This window comes from Capra hircus (assembly GCF_001704415.2).
Source record: "Capra hircus breed San Clemente chromosome X unlocalized genomic scaffold, ASM170441v1, whole genome shotgun sequence".
Taxonomy (NCBI): Eukaryota; Metazoa; Chordata; class Mammalia; order Artiodactyla; family Bovidae; genus Capra; species Capra hircus.
In genome coordinates, this window is record NW_017189516.1 from 628,033 (window position 1) to 646,369 (window position 18,337).

Here is an 18,337-nt window from a genome sequence, read left to right on the forward strand (position 1 = left end):
ATCCCTGGGTTGGGAAGATCCCCTGGAGTAGGAAATCAAAACCAGCTCTAGTATTCGAGCCTGGAAAATTCCATGGACAGAAGAGCCTGACAGACCACAGTCCATGAGCACATTATATTATATACTGTGTCTTCTATTTCTATTTTTCTTTTTTTGAGTTCTCATTACACTTTATTAGGTAATTCCTCATTATTCCAATCTTCTGTTATTTTCTGTTATTGTTAATAATTCTGTACCTTAAACTTTTTCTATTCAAATCACTGAGTGCTTTTTCTCTCCTGTGTGCATCTAGGTTGATACTGAGGATCATGGAAATAACAATGCCCTATAAAATTTGAAATATGACACAAATATATTCACATTACTTTTACAGCAGTTCCTTTGAAGTGGGATGGCAAGTACTATTACATTTTATACATGAAGAATATGTAAGTGAGTTGTCCAAAGTCATACAGTATTTTTATCATTTGTAAAATGCAGATAACAATAGAAACTACCTCCTAGTGTCATTATAAAAATTAAATGAGATAAATTATGTAAAGTGCTTTGTATATGGTAATGGCTTAATGTTAACTGTTATATATATTATACTTGATCTGTAAAATGTACTCAGTCTGGTGTTTTGCTGAGCTACTGGCAATTACTTACATAGGGCTTATATATTTTTTCAATATCTGATTTTTTTTTAGTTAATGGCATTTATCTTATCAAGTACAAGAGCATAATGACCTAAGATAGACCTATCATATCACATATCTTGTGTGGTTCTCTCTGAGGGAAAATAATGGCCAGAGTGAGAGCTAACCAAGGTATGCTAAGTTTATGTCAGTATGATTTAATTCTAGGCCCACTGTGGTCACTGGCTGAGCTCTGTGGGAGGAAATAAAATTCCTAAGAATTCAGCCCTAACCTTAAAAGGAGAACCTTCAAATCGGAATATTTCATTGTAAATAGTACAAGCAGCTTAAACAGCATTTCTGGTTTCATGAGGTTCAGCTTCCATTAAGTACTTTTCGGTCAGGGCTTGAGGTGGGAACATGACATTACATAAGAGAAAATAAGAGCCTTGATGAAAGTGAAAGAGGAGGGTGAAAAGGCTGGCTTAAAACTCAATATTCAGAAAACTAAGATCATGGCATCTGTTCCCATCACTTCATGACAAATAGTTAGGGAAACAATGGAAACAGTGAAAGGCTTTATTTTGAGGGGTTCCAAAATTACTGCAGATGGTGACTGCAGCCATGAAATTAAAAGATGCCTGCTCCTTGGAAGAAAAGCTATGACCAACCTAGACAGCATATTAAAAAGCAGAGACATTACTTTGCCAACAAAGGTCCGTCTAGTCAAAGCTATAGTTTTTCCAGTAGTCATGTATGGATGTGAGAGTTGGACTATATAGGAAGCTGAGCAAGGAAGAATTGATGATTTTGAACCGTGGTGTTAGAGGAGACTCTTGAGAGTCCCCTGGACTGCAAGGAGATCCAACCAGTCCATTCTAAAGGAGATCAGCCCCGAATATTCATTGGAAGGACTGATGCTGAAGCTGAAACTCCAATACTGTGACCACCTGATGCAAAGAACTGACTCATTGGAAAAGACCCTGATTCTGGGAAAGATTAAAGGCAGGAGGAGAAGGGGATGACAGAGGATGAGATGATTGGATGGCATCACTGACTCAATGGACATGAATTTGAGTAAACTCCAAGAGTTGGTGATGGACAGGGACACCAGGTGTGCTGCAGTCCATGGGGTCATGAAGAGTCAGAAACGACTGAGCAACTGAAATGAAAGAGAAAATAGGGAAGAAGTCTGTTCATTATATGTGTCAATTACTCTACAAATCCTTTCATCACTTAAAGAGTCCAGTAACCAAATACTGAAAATCAGTATTATACTAAGAGTTAGGCATTTTATATTAAATAACAAACGTTGCCCCAAACCTGTAAAATACCTTGCATACAGATGTGAAATAATGCATAAAAATCCATGGCTAACATAAAAAATATTTTGGCAGTATTTGAAGACACAACTGAAAATTATCCTATAGGAAAGGGACAGATATGGCACATGTTAAACATTCCCTTCATGGCAAATAGATGGGGAAACAGTGGAAACGGTGGCTGATTTCATTTTTCTGGACTCCGAAATCACTGCAGATGGTGATTACAGCCATGAAATTAAAAGACGTTTACTCCTTGGAAGGAAAGTTATGACCAGCCTGAAAGGTCAGGGCGAGGTCAGGATGAAAGGTTCAGGGCGAGGTCAGGATGAGAGGTCAGGGCAAGGTCAGGCATGTCGGGACATGTCCCGGCAGAGGGCGCTGCAGACAAGCCCCGGAGACGGGCCGGCAACCAAGCCGACCAATCAGGAGCCAACACGAAGCCCTCGCCCTCCAATCAGGAACTGACACGGAGCCCTTGGACACCAATCACCGCTGAGCCCGCGTTTTCTTCCTTATATGGGAGGCCCGCCCAGGCTATAAAACCCTTCCCCACCCTCACAGACTCCCTTTACCCGGCAGACTCCCTTTGCTTCGCAGACTCCTCCCCCCCTCGCTTCCTTGCTTACCCACCCCCGGGGGTTCTGCCCGAGAGTGACCGCCCAATAAAAGGCCCTGATCAACGGTCCATAGGGGTGGCTCCTTCTTCCCGCGGCGTTTCTTACACAGCCTAGACAGCATATTAAAAAGCAGAGACATTACTTTGCCAACAAAGGTCCGTCTAGTCAAGGCTATGGTTTTTCCAGTGGTCATGTATGGATGTGAGAGTTCGACTATAGAGAAAGCTGAGCGCCGAAGAAATTGATGCTTTTGAACTGTGGTGTTGGATAAGACTCTTGAGAGTCCCTTGGACTCCAAGGAGATCCAACCAGTCCATTCTAAAGGAGATCAGTCCTGGGTGTTCATTGGAAGGATTGATGCTGAGCTGAGACTCCTATACTTTGGCCACCTGATGAGAAGAGCTGACTCACTGGAAAAGACCTTGATGCTGGGAAAGACTGAGGGCAGGAGAAGGGGACGACAGAGGATGACATGGTTGGATGGCATCACCGACTCAATGGACATGGGTTTGGGTGGACTCCGGGAGTTGGTGATGGACAGGGAGGCCTGGCGTGCTGCAGTTCATGGGGTAAGTGTCAGACAGGGTTGAGCGACTGAACCGAACTGAAACATTCAGAAGTGGAAAAATAAAATGCTTCATGTCTAACAGCAAATTCTTCCTGAAATATTTATCAGAAACAGGGGACATTTGATAGCTGCTCTTTCTCTGTAACAATATGAGCCCTGCCCTCTGGACTGCTTACTACACAGCATTTTCATCCGTACAAAAATCATTTTAAAGACAAACAAGTGACCACGAAGTAGGGGATCCTTTTCTTTCTCAGTCACAAGATCCTTTAGAGGCTAAACTCCTTTTGGTGGAAGAGAGGCAAAAAAATAAAGCCTCTTTCTTGCCGTGAGGAAATCTAAGAAAGACGCTGAGTCAAGTTGGCTCCTCACAAGTGCCTCATCACCAGCCTGAGGGAAAAGTCCTTAACAGGAAAGGACCTGACTGCTCTCACAGGAAGGGCAACGGATTCAGGAGCTCGCGGAAGGGAACGTCACCACCGAGTTCTGCGGCGGCTGCCAGAGCGTCGGCCATCAGTTAGCACCTCCCCTTCCTTCTGAGAGTAGTAGCTAGGCAACCGTGGCCGTCTAGGAGAGAGGAGGACTGGCGGCTGCGTTAGTGCCCCTGGCGGCGGACAACGAGCGCTGCAGTTACCTCTTACAGTTTCTACCCTCCCCTCTCTCCACCCCCTTTGCCCCCGCCCACCCCTCCGACACTTCGGCTCCTCCCTCCTCTTCTCTCTCTTACTCTCCTTCCTCCTCCGCCTCCTCAGCTCTTGGGCTAGAATATCTATGGGTCGAAACGTGATGCGATGAATCCGAGAAAGACCGAAACTGGGACGCAGAGTGCGGCGGAAGCGGCGGGACTCCTGGGCATGGGGGCTTCACCACAATAGAGACAGCGCCCCCACTCTCCCCCGCCAGCCCCTCTGGAGCGAAGCCCCCAAACCCCCCCCAGGAAAAGGATGGCGGCGGCACCTACCCAGATCGAAGCCGGTGGGTGGCTGTGTCCGGGGGTTAAGAGGATGGGGGCTTAGCGCGGCGGCTGTCAGTTTCTTTTGAAAAAGCTTCTATTTCTCTTTGCCTCCCTCTCAACCTCTTCCCACCTCCCCCCCTTTTCCTCAGAGCTGTATTACCTGATCGCTAGATTCTTGCAATCCGGACCCTGCAACAAATCCGCTCAGGTGAGACGGGGAAGGAGATCTGGGAGTCTTGGGGAATGGTCCCAATGGGGAAATCGAGGCAGCAGAGTGTGCAGTTTCGTTGTGGTTGAGGTAAAGGCCGGCCTTGAGTAGCTCTACAGTCAGCGGCTGGGTTCGAATTGGGGAGGGAGGAATGGGTGATGGCCCCAGCTGCTCGTCATAATCCGTGTTTCCCTTTTGCTCAGGTGCTAGTGCAGGAACTCGAGGAGCATCAGGTACGTAGCCCCTTCGGGAAGAGGTGGGTAGGGTTTGGGTGAGACTGGAGGAAGGGGAGGGCAAGTAAGGGGCGGAGGGCAAGGGCTGGGAGGGAGCCTCGGATCTGGGCACTCATAGCTGTTGCTACAGGGGTGAACCGGCTCCTTCCCTCAAAGGGGGCGGATATCTCTGGGGTCCTAACTCACCCCATTTTATGCCTGTGGGAGGTGGTTTTTCAGGATTTCCTCCTCCTCGGCCTCCTTCCCCCCCACACTCGTCTAGCTCTGAGACAACAGCTATCAGGCCAGAGAAATAAAGACGCCAAGGGTCGAGGACCCGGACCCAAGCTGGGTCGGGTTGATGCGGAGCAGAGGCTTGGCCTTTATCGTTGCCCCCTCCACCCTTTCTTTTTGCCGGCCCCCAGCTTATTCCGCGCCGCTTAGACTGGGAGGGGAGAGAGCACCGAAGAAGCTTCGAGGATCTGGTGAGTAAAGTTTTCATTTCAACTCAACCCAACTCATTCTTCACTCCCTTTCCACCACCTTGTATCCCCAACCTACCCCCAACCCTTCTACCGACGCGGCTCTAGAGCTCCGTGCTGAGCCGATGAACGTCCCTTCCCCCCTCTTGGCGAGTCGGAGAAAAGGTATCTTGCCCTCCCCTTGGCCTCGTTTGTTTCCACCCGAAAACTTTGAAGAATGTGAGTTGGTTATCTGAGATGCCGTATGGTGGTTTATAAATATGTTACAAACATCAGGAAAGGCCTATTGTAGGGGGAAAAAGGAGAGAAACCCGGGGGTTATCTTGGGGCACGTACCAAGGACTGACGCTGGCCAATGACAGCGTTGGTAACAGCCGGGAGTTCCGGATTAGTGGAAGAAAACTGGGTTCTGGTTGGTCCTGGCTTAAAATACGGGAACTGAGGCCAGGCTTAGCCTTTTTTTGCGGGGGGAGCGGTCGGGCCGCACGGCGAAGGGGCTTCCGAAGGGGAATTGACAGACCCAGGACTAGGGAAAAACAGCACAATTAAAAATAATAGGGAGCATCGAGCTAATTCCAAAATTTGCCAGGTTTAGATAATCGACTGCGGAATAATAGCATAATCATCGTATATCTTAGATTTTAGAAAATTGCTTTAGTCGTTATTAAATCGCATTTGTGTAGTTAAAATTTCACTATATAAGAACTATAGATTATGCGTTTTTTGAGGACTAATGAAGCACGATTTGGGATTTACAAGGAGACAAAGATGGTTTTTAAAATTTTAAAATAGAACATACTTTAGTAAAGGACCAAAAGCACTGGATTGACTGTTGCTTGTTTTATAGATATAATTCATAGTGTAAATGCACCTTCTGTTTGGCATTGACACACACAAAAAGGTGATCCTTTTTATTTGAGGGGTGGGTGTTACCTCTTGTTATCCACTGGCACAGTCAGTTGGAAGGAAATGGAAGGAGAAAGGTATGATGTTACTAAAATCTAAATTCAGCCACTTTTCCTTCCGATAAGATCCGAATGGAGGAACATTAAAGTTAAAGAAAGTTGGAGGGATATGGTAGACTCTAAATATAAATAACATAATTTAAAGTTTGCTTTCAGCAAGACAATATTTAAATTACTTTGGTGTTCATTTGATTTTTCTTTGTATTAAATTACAAGAATGAAGCCATGCTAATTACCGGATCTAATTTTTTTAGTTTTGCAAAGCACAGAAAATGGTATAATACTTGCGATAAGGATAAACTCCATCATCTGTACTAATATTAATGGCAAAAATTCTCGGATAAAAATTATTTCTGAAAAAACTGCATGTATTTCCAGTTTATTTAATTTGTAGTCAGAACTTTTTGTTGGACTGAAGTCCTGCCAAAAAAGGGCAAAAACAACAATGCCTACCAATATGTTTTAACACTTCATGACTAATGTGGTTTTGAAAATAGTGCTTCATACTAAGCTGTATCGACAAATTTTTTGGTTAACATTTATTTGTGTCTAAGTGCACCATTTTAAGCAAGTAGCATTTTTTAAAAGGAAAACGCTTTTTAAAAATTAACTTGATGTGGTAAAAAGGAAATGAGCATCAAAAATATTAAAAATACAGTCTTCTAACCACACACACATATACACACACACAGGGAGAAAAACAAAAAAAACAAAGCCCAGTTTACTAGACTTCCTTTCCTTATATTGTAAAGACATGTCTTCATGTATTTGCAATTAGTATCCATTTTATGCTTTATATTTTCTTAACACTTTTACATATACTTACCTATATTTGAATAGCTATTGTTATTTAATGGCAAGGAAAGATTCAGTTTTATTTAAGTTGCTGTGATTAGAACTCAATTGCTAGTTGAGCATTTGGGTTACTTGCAGTTTTTCACTAGTATCTTTGCATAGTTAAGTAGTCATTCTGCTTTTTCTCCTTTTTTATCCCCAGTTATTTTCCTGGGCTATATTTCTGAAGTGGAGTTATCAGGTCGGGGGTCTCATCCATTTTATATATTATAAAATTGCTCTCCAGGAGATTGTAGTAATTTATAATCTAACCATCTAGATACTTAGAATGAATTTTTAAAATCTTTTGGTGGCTTTAATAGGTGAAAATAATCCTCCTTATTTTGTTTATTTAATTAGCTCTTTTCTGTTAGTGAGACTTTTACTTTAACAAGTTATTTTTTAATTATTGTTAATCCATTTGTATATTCCTGTGTATACTTGATTTTCACCTTTATCTTTTAAATTTATTGTTTTTATAATTCTTTATACATTTTTAATTTTTATATACACAGAATTTCTCTATTATATTATCCTTAGTTTAGATAGTGTTATTTTTTTTTGTTTGTTTTTAACTTAATTTTTATATTGTACATATAGGCTTTTATTTTTCCACACCAGGATCCAATTTTTCTAGGGATAATACATTTTGATAATGAGGTTTTATTTTTAGTCATATGTCTGTGCTCTACCTATAGATTTCTTTGTAACGGGAGATGAAACAGAGCTGAATGAGAATTTGAACAGAAGGAAAAGAAGTGGCTGAGAACTGAGTGTGTAGTGTTAGATTGATTGCTAGATTCATCAGTTGTTGATAAAAATGATTTCAAATCTGATGTGAGATTTTGAGTGGCTTCATTGTAGGAGAGATGGATTTTTTTCTTGGGGTATTTTTTAAAGTGCTGTTAGAACAATGGATTTAAACTGTGATCTTTGATTTAGCTACATATTTTTGATTGAAATTTAGGACAAAGTATTATTAATTAGTATAACCTTATATGTTAAATTATATTGCAAAATTTCAAACTTAAAATGTACTGGGATATTAAAAGGAAAGAATACAAGTGCATAATAAAGAGGCAAAGGAGTATAAACAAGGATATCAAAATACTGAATTGAAGTTGCATAGTCATGTATACTACTTACTTGAAACAAAAATCCTGCCTTTCTGTCCATATGTATATTTTTAATTGAATTGTAAAAAACTATACTGCTTAACTTGATTTATCCAGAATAATATTAAGATAATATGTTGGATTTCATCAACACTTATTACTACTGTTACTATTACATAGTCTAAAAATCCCTCTTTTTCTTTCTTAAATCTGATTTAGTGTTTTACTTATAATTTGGAACACCAGGAAAGGCGCTTCTTTTATTAAACCTACTTGCAGCCAAATATCAACATGTTGGGATATAAAGTGCCTTTTAAAGAAGAGTCTTGGTGAAATGTTTGTCAGTATATGTTGAACTGTAACATTTTTGATTATGACATTAGAAAATTCTAAATTAATTTTCAGAGTTTTGTAATAATACAGGGAGAGATTTGAAGTCAGGATGATTGTTTCTGAAGTTTGATCTGAGTATTTTTCTTTATTTCTGCTTGACTTATTTACAATATAATAGAATTTGATTTGCTTCTTCTTAAGGTAGATAATTTAAGTAATTACAAATGTCCTTTCATTTGTGGTGACCCTGTTGAATTGTTCACTATTCTATTGCTTCCTCCTTGGAGCTTTACTGGGATGATCATTAGGAATGACAGAGCAGTGAGGAGTGTGTGTGTGTATGTGCGTTTAAATGAATAGTTTTTGTTAATACACAAATTTTACATATCGGAAAGATGACTTGGAAACATTTTTAAAGACATACCTTAAGATTTTTGAATTATTTTGTGGGTACTTTTATCATAAGACTGAACCAGAGACATAATTATCTTTAGGTGTGATGTATATTTTTACATTTATTCAGCATTTTTCATCCATAGAATTGAAACCACCCAATTAGTGCTTACATTTGGAGTGTCATAGATTGTATTGCCTTTATTTTATATGGAAAAGATTTGAAGCAGTTTTATGCTATATTAAAAAAAAGAAAACTTTATCAAGATTTTAATCTTTACTTGTATCTTTAAAAGTAATACATCTATAATGATATATGCCATTATAAGAATTTACACCTGCATTTAACATACTTAAGTTTAAAAATGTTTTCACATTATTTCATTTGATCCTCACCAACTGCTTTTAAATACCATATTTGAATTACAGACATACCTGTATTTTTCTCCTCTTACCCAGCTCTTGTTCTCTAGTTACTAGTAATAGCTTAAATTGTCTAGGAGAACTGTAGAATAATCTTTGAGTGCTAATAGCATGGTTATTGCATCTCTAAGTGTGGAAGCAATTTAAGCATGTGTGACTTATTAACTGTTATGTGAACACACAGCCATAGTTAGCAACAGAATGCATTGTGGGAAACCAAAAGGAATGCGCTGCTTGACCTCCTTGTGGATATACTGCTAAATGATAGGTATGGCAGACAGCAATCAGTGTCTGGAAACTGATATTCTTCACTACTGATTTGCTTGAGCCGCATCAGTTTTAGCTATTCATGTGGATTGATCCTTGGCTTTTTCCCCCAACACTTGGGCTCTAGGAATACATTTTCAGTGATTAAAATCCCTTTGGAGATTTCTCATCAGTCCTAGGAAGACTGGTATCTCAGTACAAATGAGATGGTATTAAGGAAATGAAGAGAGTAAGAATTTGTATTGGGTGAATGTTTCTTACAAAATTTTGTCCCAAAAGAACCTTTGTGACATTTGACTATTAAGTTTAGTTTGTGTGTTTTTGTTAAAGTTTTACTGATGTTGGTTATTGATTGATTAATAAATTTTTTGTAGGGATTAAAGTAGTAATTTAAAGTCAATTTAATATTTATGTCATATTTTAGAGATGCCTTTAACATTTTTCAAATAGAATTTTGTGGGTAGTAATTACTTGCTGAGCCATCCTGGGCAAGTTACTTAACCTCGCAGAGAATCAATTTCTTCATTTATAAAATAAGAACCCCTACCTGTTTTGCAAGGCTATTATGTGGACCAAATGAGTTAAATATGAAAGAATGCAAATGAGTGCAAATAAGTTGGTTACTACATTTTACTATATTTTAAAAATAGAACAGAGAGTTTGAATGACCAGCATTAAAATCTGAAGAATTATGATCACAGAATTTGTTTTCTTAGCTAGCTAATTATCACTACCCAATTTTCCTAGTAATTTTTTAATAAGGTAAGGGGCATATATAATAGTAACATTTAGAAAAGAGCATTTAGAAAGTGTCAGAATTGAGCCCCAAATGAGTGTTTTTGAAGTGCATCTGTGTTAATTCAAAGAATGATCATTATATCAAAAGATATTTAGTGTTATTTGCATTTTTATGAATTATAGAAAATAATTCAGTATAATACTGGAACAGTATTCACTGATTTTTAAGAAGTGGGAGGTATGTTTTTCCCATGTCTTGTTGCAGGGATCCTCAACCCTTCTGATTGATTTCTTCTTATCCTAATCTTATTTTCTACACATGGTTGATAATTTATTTCTTGTACTTTATATTACTTTGTTGAAAGTGTTTTTCTTATGCCTTTTAGTACCTACCATGGCACTTTATAATTAGCTAGTTCTTATTTGCTCAATTTTCTTAACTTTTAAAAAAAGTGTTTCATGGTATATACTTTTTACATATGCTAATCTGCTAGCTAGTATGGAGTTCTTTTCATTGAACCTTTCTCTCCTGAGAAACTTCTAGTGGGTGGGTCCCTAGTTCTTGTCATGATATCATCTGATCTCAAGGTTATAGTACTTTTAGTACTTTCTTGAAACAGTATAACCCAGAGAATACTTGAGCCCTAGGTGGATTGCTCTGCCTGTTTCATTTCTGAGGAAATCTTAAAACTAATAAAAAGATGCTATGAACAATGATTAATATTTTCAAAAGAAAGTGATAGGAAGTCTTAACACTGTAGCCCACCCTGTTAACCAGTGTTATTACTTCAATGGAAAGGCCTGTTTTCTTTCCTTTACTGCTCAGTTTTTCATTTCTCCTTCAAATTCATCAAATATTAAAATGAATTTTTTAAAATTATAAAGATAATATTGGATTATTGTAGACATTTATATTTTACTGGAATGTATCAAGCAGAAAATAAACTATTAATTTTTAATGGTCTCTTTCATTCTTTTTTTGTACAAGTATGTGCATTTTTTTCCTTCAGAATCAGATGGTACTCCAGATAGTGTTTGATTTTTTTTTTTAACTTAAGGTTGTGGAGATACATCTTAAACCTTGAGGAGATATATGTACTAGGCACTGTGCAAAGTGTTTTCTTTTTGCCTGGAATGCTTTCTCTTTGTCTCTCTTGTTAACTTTCACTTCGAATCCAGGTGTGAAATTGAACATAAACCCCTACCCCAGTGTGAATGAGGTACTGTACTTTATTCCTTTAGCTCTCTGTACTAAACCTCTGGGCGCTTGTAGATTTGATTTGTTTCTATCTACTAGTCTTCACAACTCGGACTATGGATTCTCTTAGGGCAGCAATTTAATCTTTCATTATATCCCTATACTTTAAACGTCTGAATGAATGAATGCGTAAGTGAATGGTTTTGTTTTTGTTTTACAAATAATATTAAGTAGCTATCATTACTCCCTGTTTTACAGATGAGGGAGCTCAGAGTCAGAAAGGCTGAATAACTTTACAGGTCACATAAGTAGGAGCCTGGGGATGCTGGAAAGATTCAAATCCAAGTCTTTTCTACTGTATCACACTCACAAAAGAAGTAACAGCTAGTCAGTTTTAGAACCTGAGTAATTCAGGCTCTTAGACTTCAGAGTATCATGCTTATCTTAAAGCCTTGCTGTATTTTTCAAAATCTGTTTCATTTTCTGTCCCTAGATATCAAAAAGTCCTGTGATAAACTGTGCATGTACTTTTTCTCTTCCCCCTCCTCCACCAGAAAAAAAGAACATTTTGAATCTCAAATAAAATGTTGCATTTTACTTCTTGAGCATATGTTCTCAGTTTCATTCTTCATTTTTCCTGTGTAGTCATGATTTTAGTTAGAAAATAAAATACACAATTCTGTTTTCTTCATTTTTTGGTTACTTGTCTGATCCTATTATTTCAAAACGCCAAAGTAAAAATACTATCATGGCCATCTGAAAATTAGTATTTCAAATATAGCTCTTGGTGCAGGCCTGGCCCCCTGAGATTAGGGACCCTTTGTGTTTTATTCCAGAGAAGGCAATGGCACCCCACTCCAGTACTCTTGCCTGGAAAATCCCATGGATGGAGGAGCCTGGTGAGCTGCAGTCCATGGGGTCGCGAAGAGTTGGACACGACTGAGCGACTTCACTTTCACTTTTCACTTTCATGCATTGGAGAAGGAAATGGCAACCCACTCCAGTGTTCTTGCCTGGAGAATCCCAGGGAAGGGGGAGCCTGGTGGGCTACCGTCGATGGGGTCGCACACAGTCAGACACGACTGAAGTGACTTAGCAAGCAAATGTTTTATTCAGTGCCCAACTGGATTCTTTTAACTAATTATGACTAGTAGAATTTCTCTGGTCTTCTCAGTTGTCATAATGATTCTGAAGTGTGGTAATTTCAGTTGTTAGATTTGCTCTTTAGGTCAGCCAGTCTTCCTTTTAAGGTTTATTTATAATCTAGCTTTCATTTAATTTCTTTCAGTTTATTCAGATTTATTGGAGAAGGCAATGGCACCCCACTCCAGTACTCTTGCCTGGAAAATTCCATGGATGGAGGAGCCTGGTAGGCTGCAATCCATGGGGTCACAAAGAGTCGGACCCGACTGAGAGACTTCACCTTCACTTTTCACTTTCATGCATTGGAGAAGGCAATGGCAACCCACTCCAGTGTTCTTGCCTGGAGAATCCCAGGGACAAGGGGAGCTTGGTGGGTTGCCGTCTATGGGGTTGCACAGAGTTGGACACGACTGAAGTGACTTAGCAGCATTCAGATTTATTTTTTTAGTTTTAATTTATATTTTTGTTAGTTTTAATTTTTTGCAGTCTTTGTGTTAATTACCTTTATTTTTCAGTTGCCTTAATGAGGCAGTAATAGAAATGACAGTGGACAGAGAGACCCAGATTGCTATCCATTCATTGTAACCATTGGACATCACTTCTCTGAATTTGTTTTTCCTACTCAGATGTGGAATTAAGTTAATTATATATAAGGATTCTTCCAGTTCAAAAGTTTTATAATTTAACTCCTTGGAGTTTTTTTTGCAAAATAATACAGAAGTTTGTATTATACTCTTGAACTGTGTTTTTAGAGAATGGTTTTGTTCTTCCAATCTGAAAGTACTTGTTCTGTTACTTGTTGGTCATTATATTCCAGAAAGAGAAATTTGGTTAAATAATTGAAATTAGAATGCTTTGAGTTTTAATCAAAAAATGACTTTTAATAAGGCATTAATTTCATAGAATATTTTAATATATACTTTTGATATTATATTTTATTATATATTGCATTATATTCACATGTAATTCTAATATAGAATTTTTAAAAGAACTTAGAAATATAATTACTGAGTGTAGATAAGAGTTCTTAAGTTTAAAAAGACCACCTTTAAGAAATTCCAGCTTTAATCAAAGAACATGGGTTGAAGTAAACGTTTATACCACTTAAAAGTCCTGAAGTTTGATTTAGAAGAAACTATTATTGCAAAAACTGTGCTGATAAAGTCTGGAAGCCTGCTAATTTTATTTAAAGGAGGAAAACATGTTCAAACTCAAAAATATTGTTATTGCCATTGTGTTGATAGAATCTGTGTTCCTCTAGTACTGTTTTATAATCAAATTTTTATTGATTTTAGAGGAATGAATTTTTGAATGGGACTGCCTAGAAGTTGAGTAATTTTTCTGTTGTATAGGGTGAAAAGCAAACTTGTGAAAAAAATTAATAGTTTATAATGCAAATTTTCAAGGGGGAGAATTTGAGAGTAGACCTTGTTTTAGTTGCTTAATGAATGATTCTGTGTTTTAAAATAATTACTGAGGAAATGATAAAAAGTTTATATAATTGTTGGTACAAATGGTAAAGAATCCACCTGCTAATGCAGGAGACACACACAAGAGGTGTAGGTTCAATCCGTGGGTTGGGACGATCCCCTAGAGGAGAAAATGGCAACTCATTCCAGTATTCTTGGCTGGAAAATTCCATGGACAGAGTAGCCTCGCAGGCTACAGTCCACAGGGTCACAAAGAGTCAGACAGAAATGAGCATGCACGTGCACACCTGTGTGCGCACGCACATACACATACACACACACCTGAAAATCAAACATCATTTTTTTAAAAATTTGTTTTCATTATTTATTTGGGTGTACACACACATCTGTCTTAGTTGCAGCATGCTGGATCTTTGATCTTTGTTGCTGCATGTGGGATCTTTAGTTGCAGCATTCAAACTCTTAGTTGTGGCATGTGAGAACTAGTCCTCTGACCAACTGTCAAACCTGGAGTCTAGAGTCTTAGCCACTGGACCATCAGGGAAGTCCCTAAACATCATTGTTTTTATAAAATGAAGTAGCCAGAGGGCCTAAGATTTCAGTTTAAGACATAATTGTTGAAATATTCAACTTTAAGTAGTAAGGGTTTTTTGAAGTAAGATTATATTTATTTGTCCTTTTCTTGCTGCTTGATTCTTAATAAAATTTATATAATCGTAAAAAAGACATTAATCTGACAGGTTTCTATAAGATGGTAATTCTAAAAATTCATATCAGAGAACGCCTATTTTCTGGGTATATATTACCGTATATTACAAGTTCTAGGGTAGTTAGCTTTTTGTAACTCTTGAGATGGTAATGAAATGAAAAAAAGAAAATTGATAGAGTAGAAAATTCCACTGAAGACATCAACTACCATCATGTGTAAAGCTTTGTAACATTTACTTGGTGGAAAATGTTAACAGAAGCCCAGTTTACACAAGACAGTTTTTTTGGGAAAAAGGCACAAACTATTATAGATGTTAATATGCTGTATTTTAAGGCTTTTTTCTTTGTGATGTATATATTTTTGGGAGTACTAATTATATTTGTGTGTAGGCTTATTTAGGAATGCCCTCTTGTGGAGAGGATGAATTACAAACTAGGATTCTAGGATATCAGTGTCTCTGAAAAGGGAAAGTCGCTCAGTTGTGTCTGACTCTTTGTGACCCCATGGACTATACAGTCCATGGAATTCTCCAGGCCAGAATACTGGAGTGGGTAGCCTTTCTCTTCTCCAGGGGATCTTCCCAACCCAGAGATCAAACCCAGGTCTCCAACCCAGGTCTTCCGCATTGCGGGAGGTGGATTCTTTAAGGGAAGCCCATCAGTGTCTCTGCTGCTGCTAAGTCGCTTCAGTCGTGTCTGACTCTGTGCGACCCCATAGACGGCAGCCCACCAGGCTCTAGGTAACAAAAAAAAAGGCTTTTAAATTGAATCATCACCTGCTTTGACTTCAATATTACTTGTATTATTTTAGTTCTATGTAGTTAATTGCTTAGAAACACAACTAGAGTTGTGTGAAATAACTGAAAGAATTTGCTTGATCCTTTGTCCCAATCCAGATGCAAATGAAAAGTGATCAGATTAAGTTGCCATTCTTCCTGACCACCATGACAGTTGCGCAGGCCCCAGTGATTTGGGTAGATCAAAATTGGTTTGTGGGGGCTTCTCCGATGGTCCAGTGGTTAATACTTCCACTGCAGGAGGCATGGTTTCTATCCCAGGTCTGGAACTAAGATCCCACATGTCATGTCATGTGGCAAAAAAAAAAAAAAAAAAAGTTTTTTGAGGGGGCTTGTAAAAGATAATTGGCAATAAGTAATTTTAAAAAGTCATAGTAGATCACTTATCCCCAGATCCTACGTACATGTTGGATTGTAGTTCTTCAACCTGTGTTTCCTAAGAAAACAATCTGATAGGAGAAACATTTTTCCTCTGTGAATTCTTCTGATATTGCTTATAAGTAGACTTTGGTTTTCATTTATTCATTGATTCAGTGAACCAATATTTATCAAGAACACACAAAATCTCTTGTGCTGGTGATCATTAAGGATGATTTACAAAATTACCTTTTGCACTATATTGTTCTTGATTTGGTGGTAATATATTGATGTGTGTCCTATGTGATGGCAGGTACACACAGACACATATGTGTTTATATATATAGCACTATATATATAGATTTTAGGACCTTTTGTCAAGATGAGAATGTAGATGTTCTTTTTGTCTAAGGATTTTTAATATTCTAGTTTACTCTGTTTACTGTTTTAATAATTAGGTATTGGTGAAACACATCAGTAACTTTAACACTAGCTTAGATAAAAAATGGAAACCACTTTTGTTGTTTTGTTGTCTCATTCCTGTCTGCATTTGTTAACCATCTTCAAAAATTGTGTTTTAAAAATGAGTTGTTGCATTGAATTTTGAGTACATAGCTTAGTTGTTTAGAACATGGTATATAAAATTATCATTAATTTTATACTCTTTTGAAAACCAGTTAGCTTTTTTAGGGAAAGAGTGCTGCTTTAATTAAGCAAATATGTACTGTTAATCCTAAAGGGGCTTAAGTGGGAGTTTTATGGAAGTAATAACTTTGCATTCTTATCATTTATATAGAATCTAGATTCTCCGATTCTTGATCAGTTTATCACTGATGATCAAGTACTAGTAGAATTTAGCCATCATCTTTGTACTTCTTTGGGTTTTAGACATGCTCATTTTTGCTGTTTTGTAACACTTTTTTGTATAAGATTAACAGCTAAGCAAATGATTTAATCAAAACATGTAAAAGTAAGTTAAACTGCCTTGTCATTTACATGTTAATATTTGCTTAAATGGTGCTTAATTCTTTGTGGCTGTTTCCTAAATTTGGTTGAAGTATTAAATATTTAAAATGTTATTTTCCTTGTTGTGTACTTTATTTATTTATTTTTAAATATAAATTTATTTTAATTGGAGGTTAATTACTTTACAATATTGTATTGGTTTTGCCATACATCAGCATGAATCCGCCACAGGTATACACGTGTTCCCCATCCTGAACCCCCTCCCTCCTTCCCCACCCCCACCCCCTGTACCATCCCTCTGGGTCATCCCAGTGCACCAGCCTCAAGCATCCAGTATCATGCATCGAACCTGGACTGGCGATTCATTTCATATATGATATTATACGTGTTTCAATGCCATTCTCCCAAATCATCCCATCCTCTCCCTCTCCCGCAGAGTCCAAAAGCCTGTTCTATACATCTATATCTCTTTTGCTGTCTCGCATACAGGGTTATCGTTACCGTCTTTCTAAATTCCATATATATGTGTTAGTATACCATATTGGTATTTTTCTTTCTGGCTTACTTCATTCTGTATAATAGGCTCCAGTTTCATCCACCTCATTAGAACTGATTCAAGTGAATTCTTTTTAATGGCTGAGTTTGTTCCACGTTGGAGCAGGTTGGTAATGTTTTTAAAACAAATTTGTTTTCCTGTATTTTATTTATGCTTTTTAGGTGGCAGCCAATGCACACATTCCTCCAGACTACCTCCTTAAAATTTGTGAGCGGATTGGTCCCTTACTAGATAAGGAGATCCCTCAGAGTGTTCCTGGGGTACAGACATTACTCGGTGTTGGTCGGCAGTCTCTGTTAAGGGATGCCAAAGGTAAGATTTTTATAGTTTTTAGAGAAAGGAATATTTTCATGTGAATGAAATGTACCCAGGCTTTTCTAAATACTAATTTTATTCTAGTGTTTCTTATCTTGCCAATCTTGTTTTTATTTTCCTAGTGTACAAGTAAATTTCTAGAGGCCTAAATGGAGCCCTTTTCTGTAAAACAGTGAATACTGTAGAGGTAAAGAATAGAAAATCTCTTTGTAATCCTGTGGAATAGAAATCTCAAAAGATCGCTGCTCTGATTAGTACAGTATCAATGTGTAAAATATTCTTTCATTACATTTTGATGTTCTTAATCTTTGACTCCTGATATTCTAATCACAAGGAGTATTTCATAACAGGTAAATTTATGATCTGTTAAGATGTTTATATTTAAAGATATTTAAACAAAAGTATCAATCCATCATTTTTCAATAAGTTTCTCTACTCCAATGTTTTTCAATCTTTTACAGATTTTCCCCAAAGTTGTTTTTTTAATTTATAAATTGATTTATGGCTGCACTGGGTCTTTGTTGCTGTGTGCAGACTTTCTCTAGTTGCAGTGAACAGGGGCTCCTCTTTAGTTTTGGTGCTTGGGCTTCTTATTACAGTGGCTTCTCTTGTTGGGGAGCACAGCCTCTAGGCTCTAGGACTTCAGTAGCTGTGGCATGTGAGCTCAGTAGTTGTGGTACACAGGCTTAGTTGCCCTATGGCATGTGGAATCTTCCTGGATCAGGGATTGAATCTGTGTCCCCTGCATTGGCAGATGGATTCTTAACCACTGGACTACCAGGGAAGTCCTCCCCAAAGTTTTACATGGAACCCCA

General features: G+C 37.9%; 1 protein-coding gene and 1 pseudogene across 1 annotated transcript in view; one reads left to right on the forward strand and one right to left on the reverse strand.

The window, feature by feature from the left end:
- The window catches only part of LOC102174820, a 42,207-nt pseudogene extending 38,566 nt beyond the window's left edge, over positions 1–3,641 (reverse strand).
- A 190-nt stretch (positions 3,642–3,831) lies between these two features.
- BRWD3 (bromodomain and WD repeat domain containing 3) overlaps positions 3,832–18,337 on the forward strand; it is a 160,128-nt gene continuing 145,622 nt past the window's right edge. Inside the window, exons 1-5 of the mRNA XM_005700591.3 lie at positions 3,832–4,102; positions 4,232–4,290; positions 4,494–4,523; positions 4,928–4,987; positions 17,369–17,519. Coding sequence (XP_005700648.2) covers positions 4,072–4,102; positions 4,232–4,290; positions 4,494–4,523; positions 4,928–4,987; positions 17,369–17,519 — 331 coding nt within the window. The 5' untranslated portion in view covers positions 3,832–4,071. The remainder of the gene's footprint in view (positions 4,103–4,231; positions 4,291–4,493; positions 4,524–4,927; positions 4,988–17,368; positions 17,520–18,337) is intronic.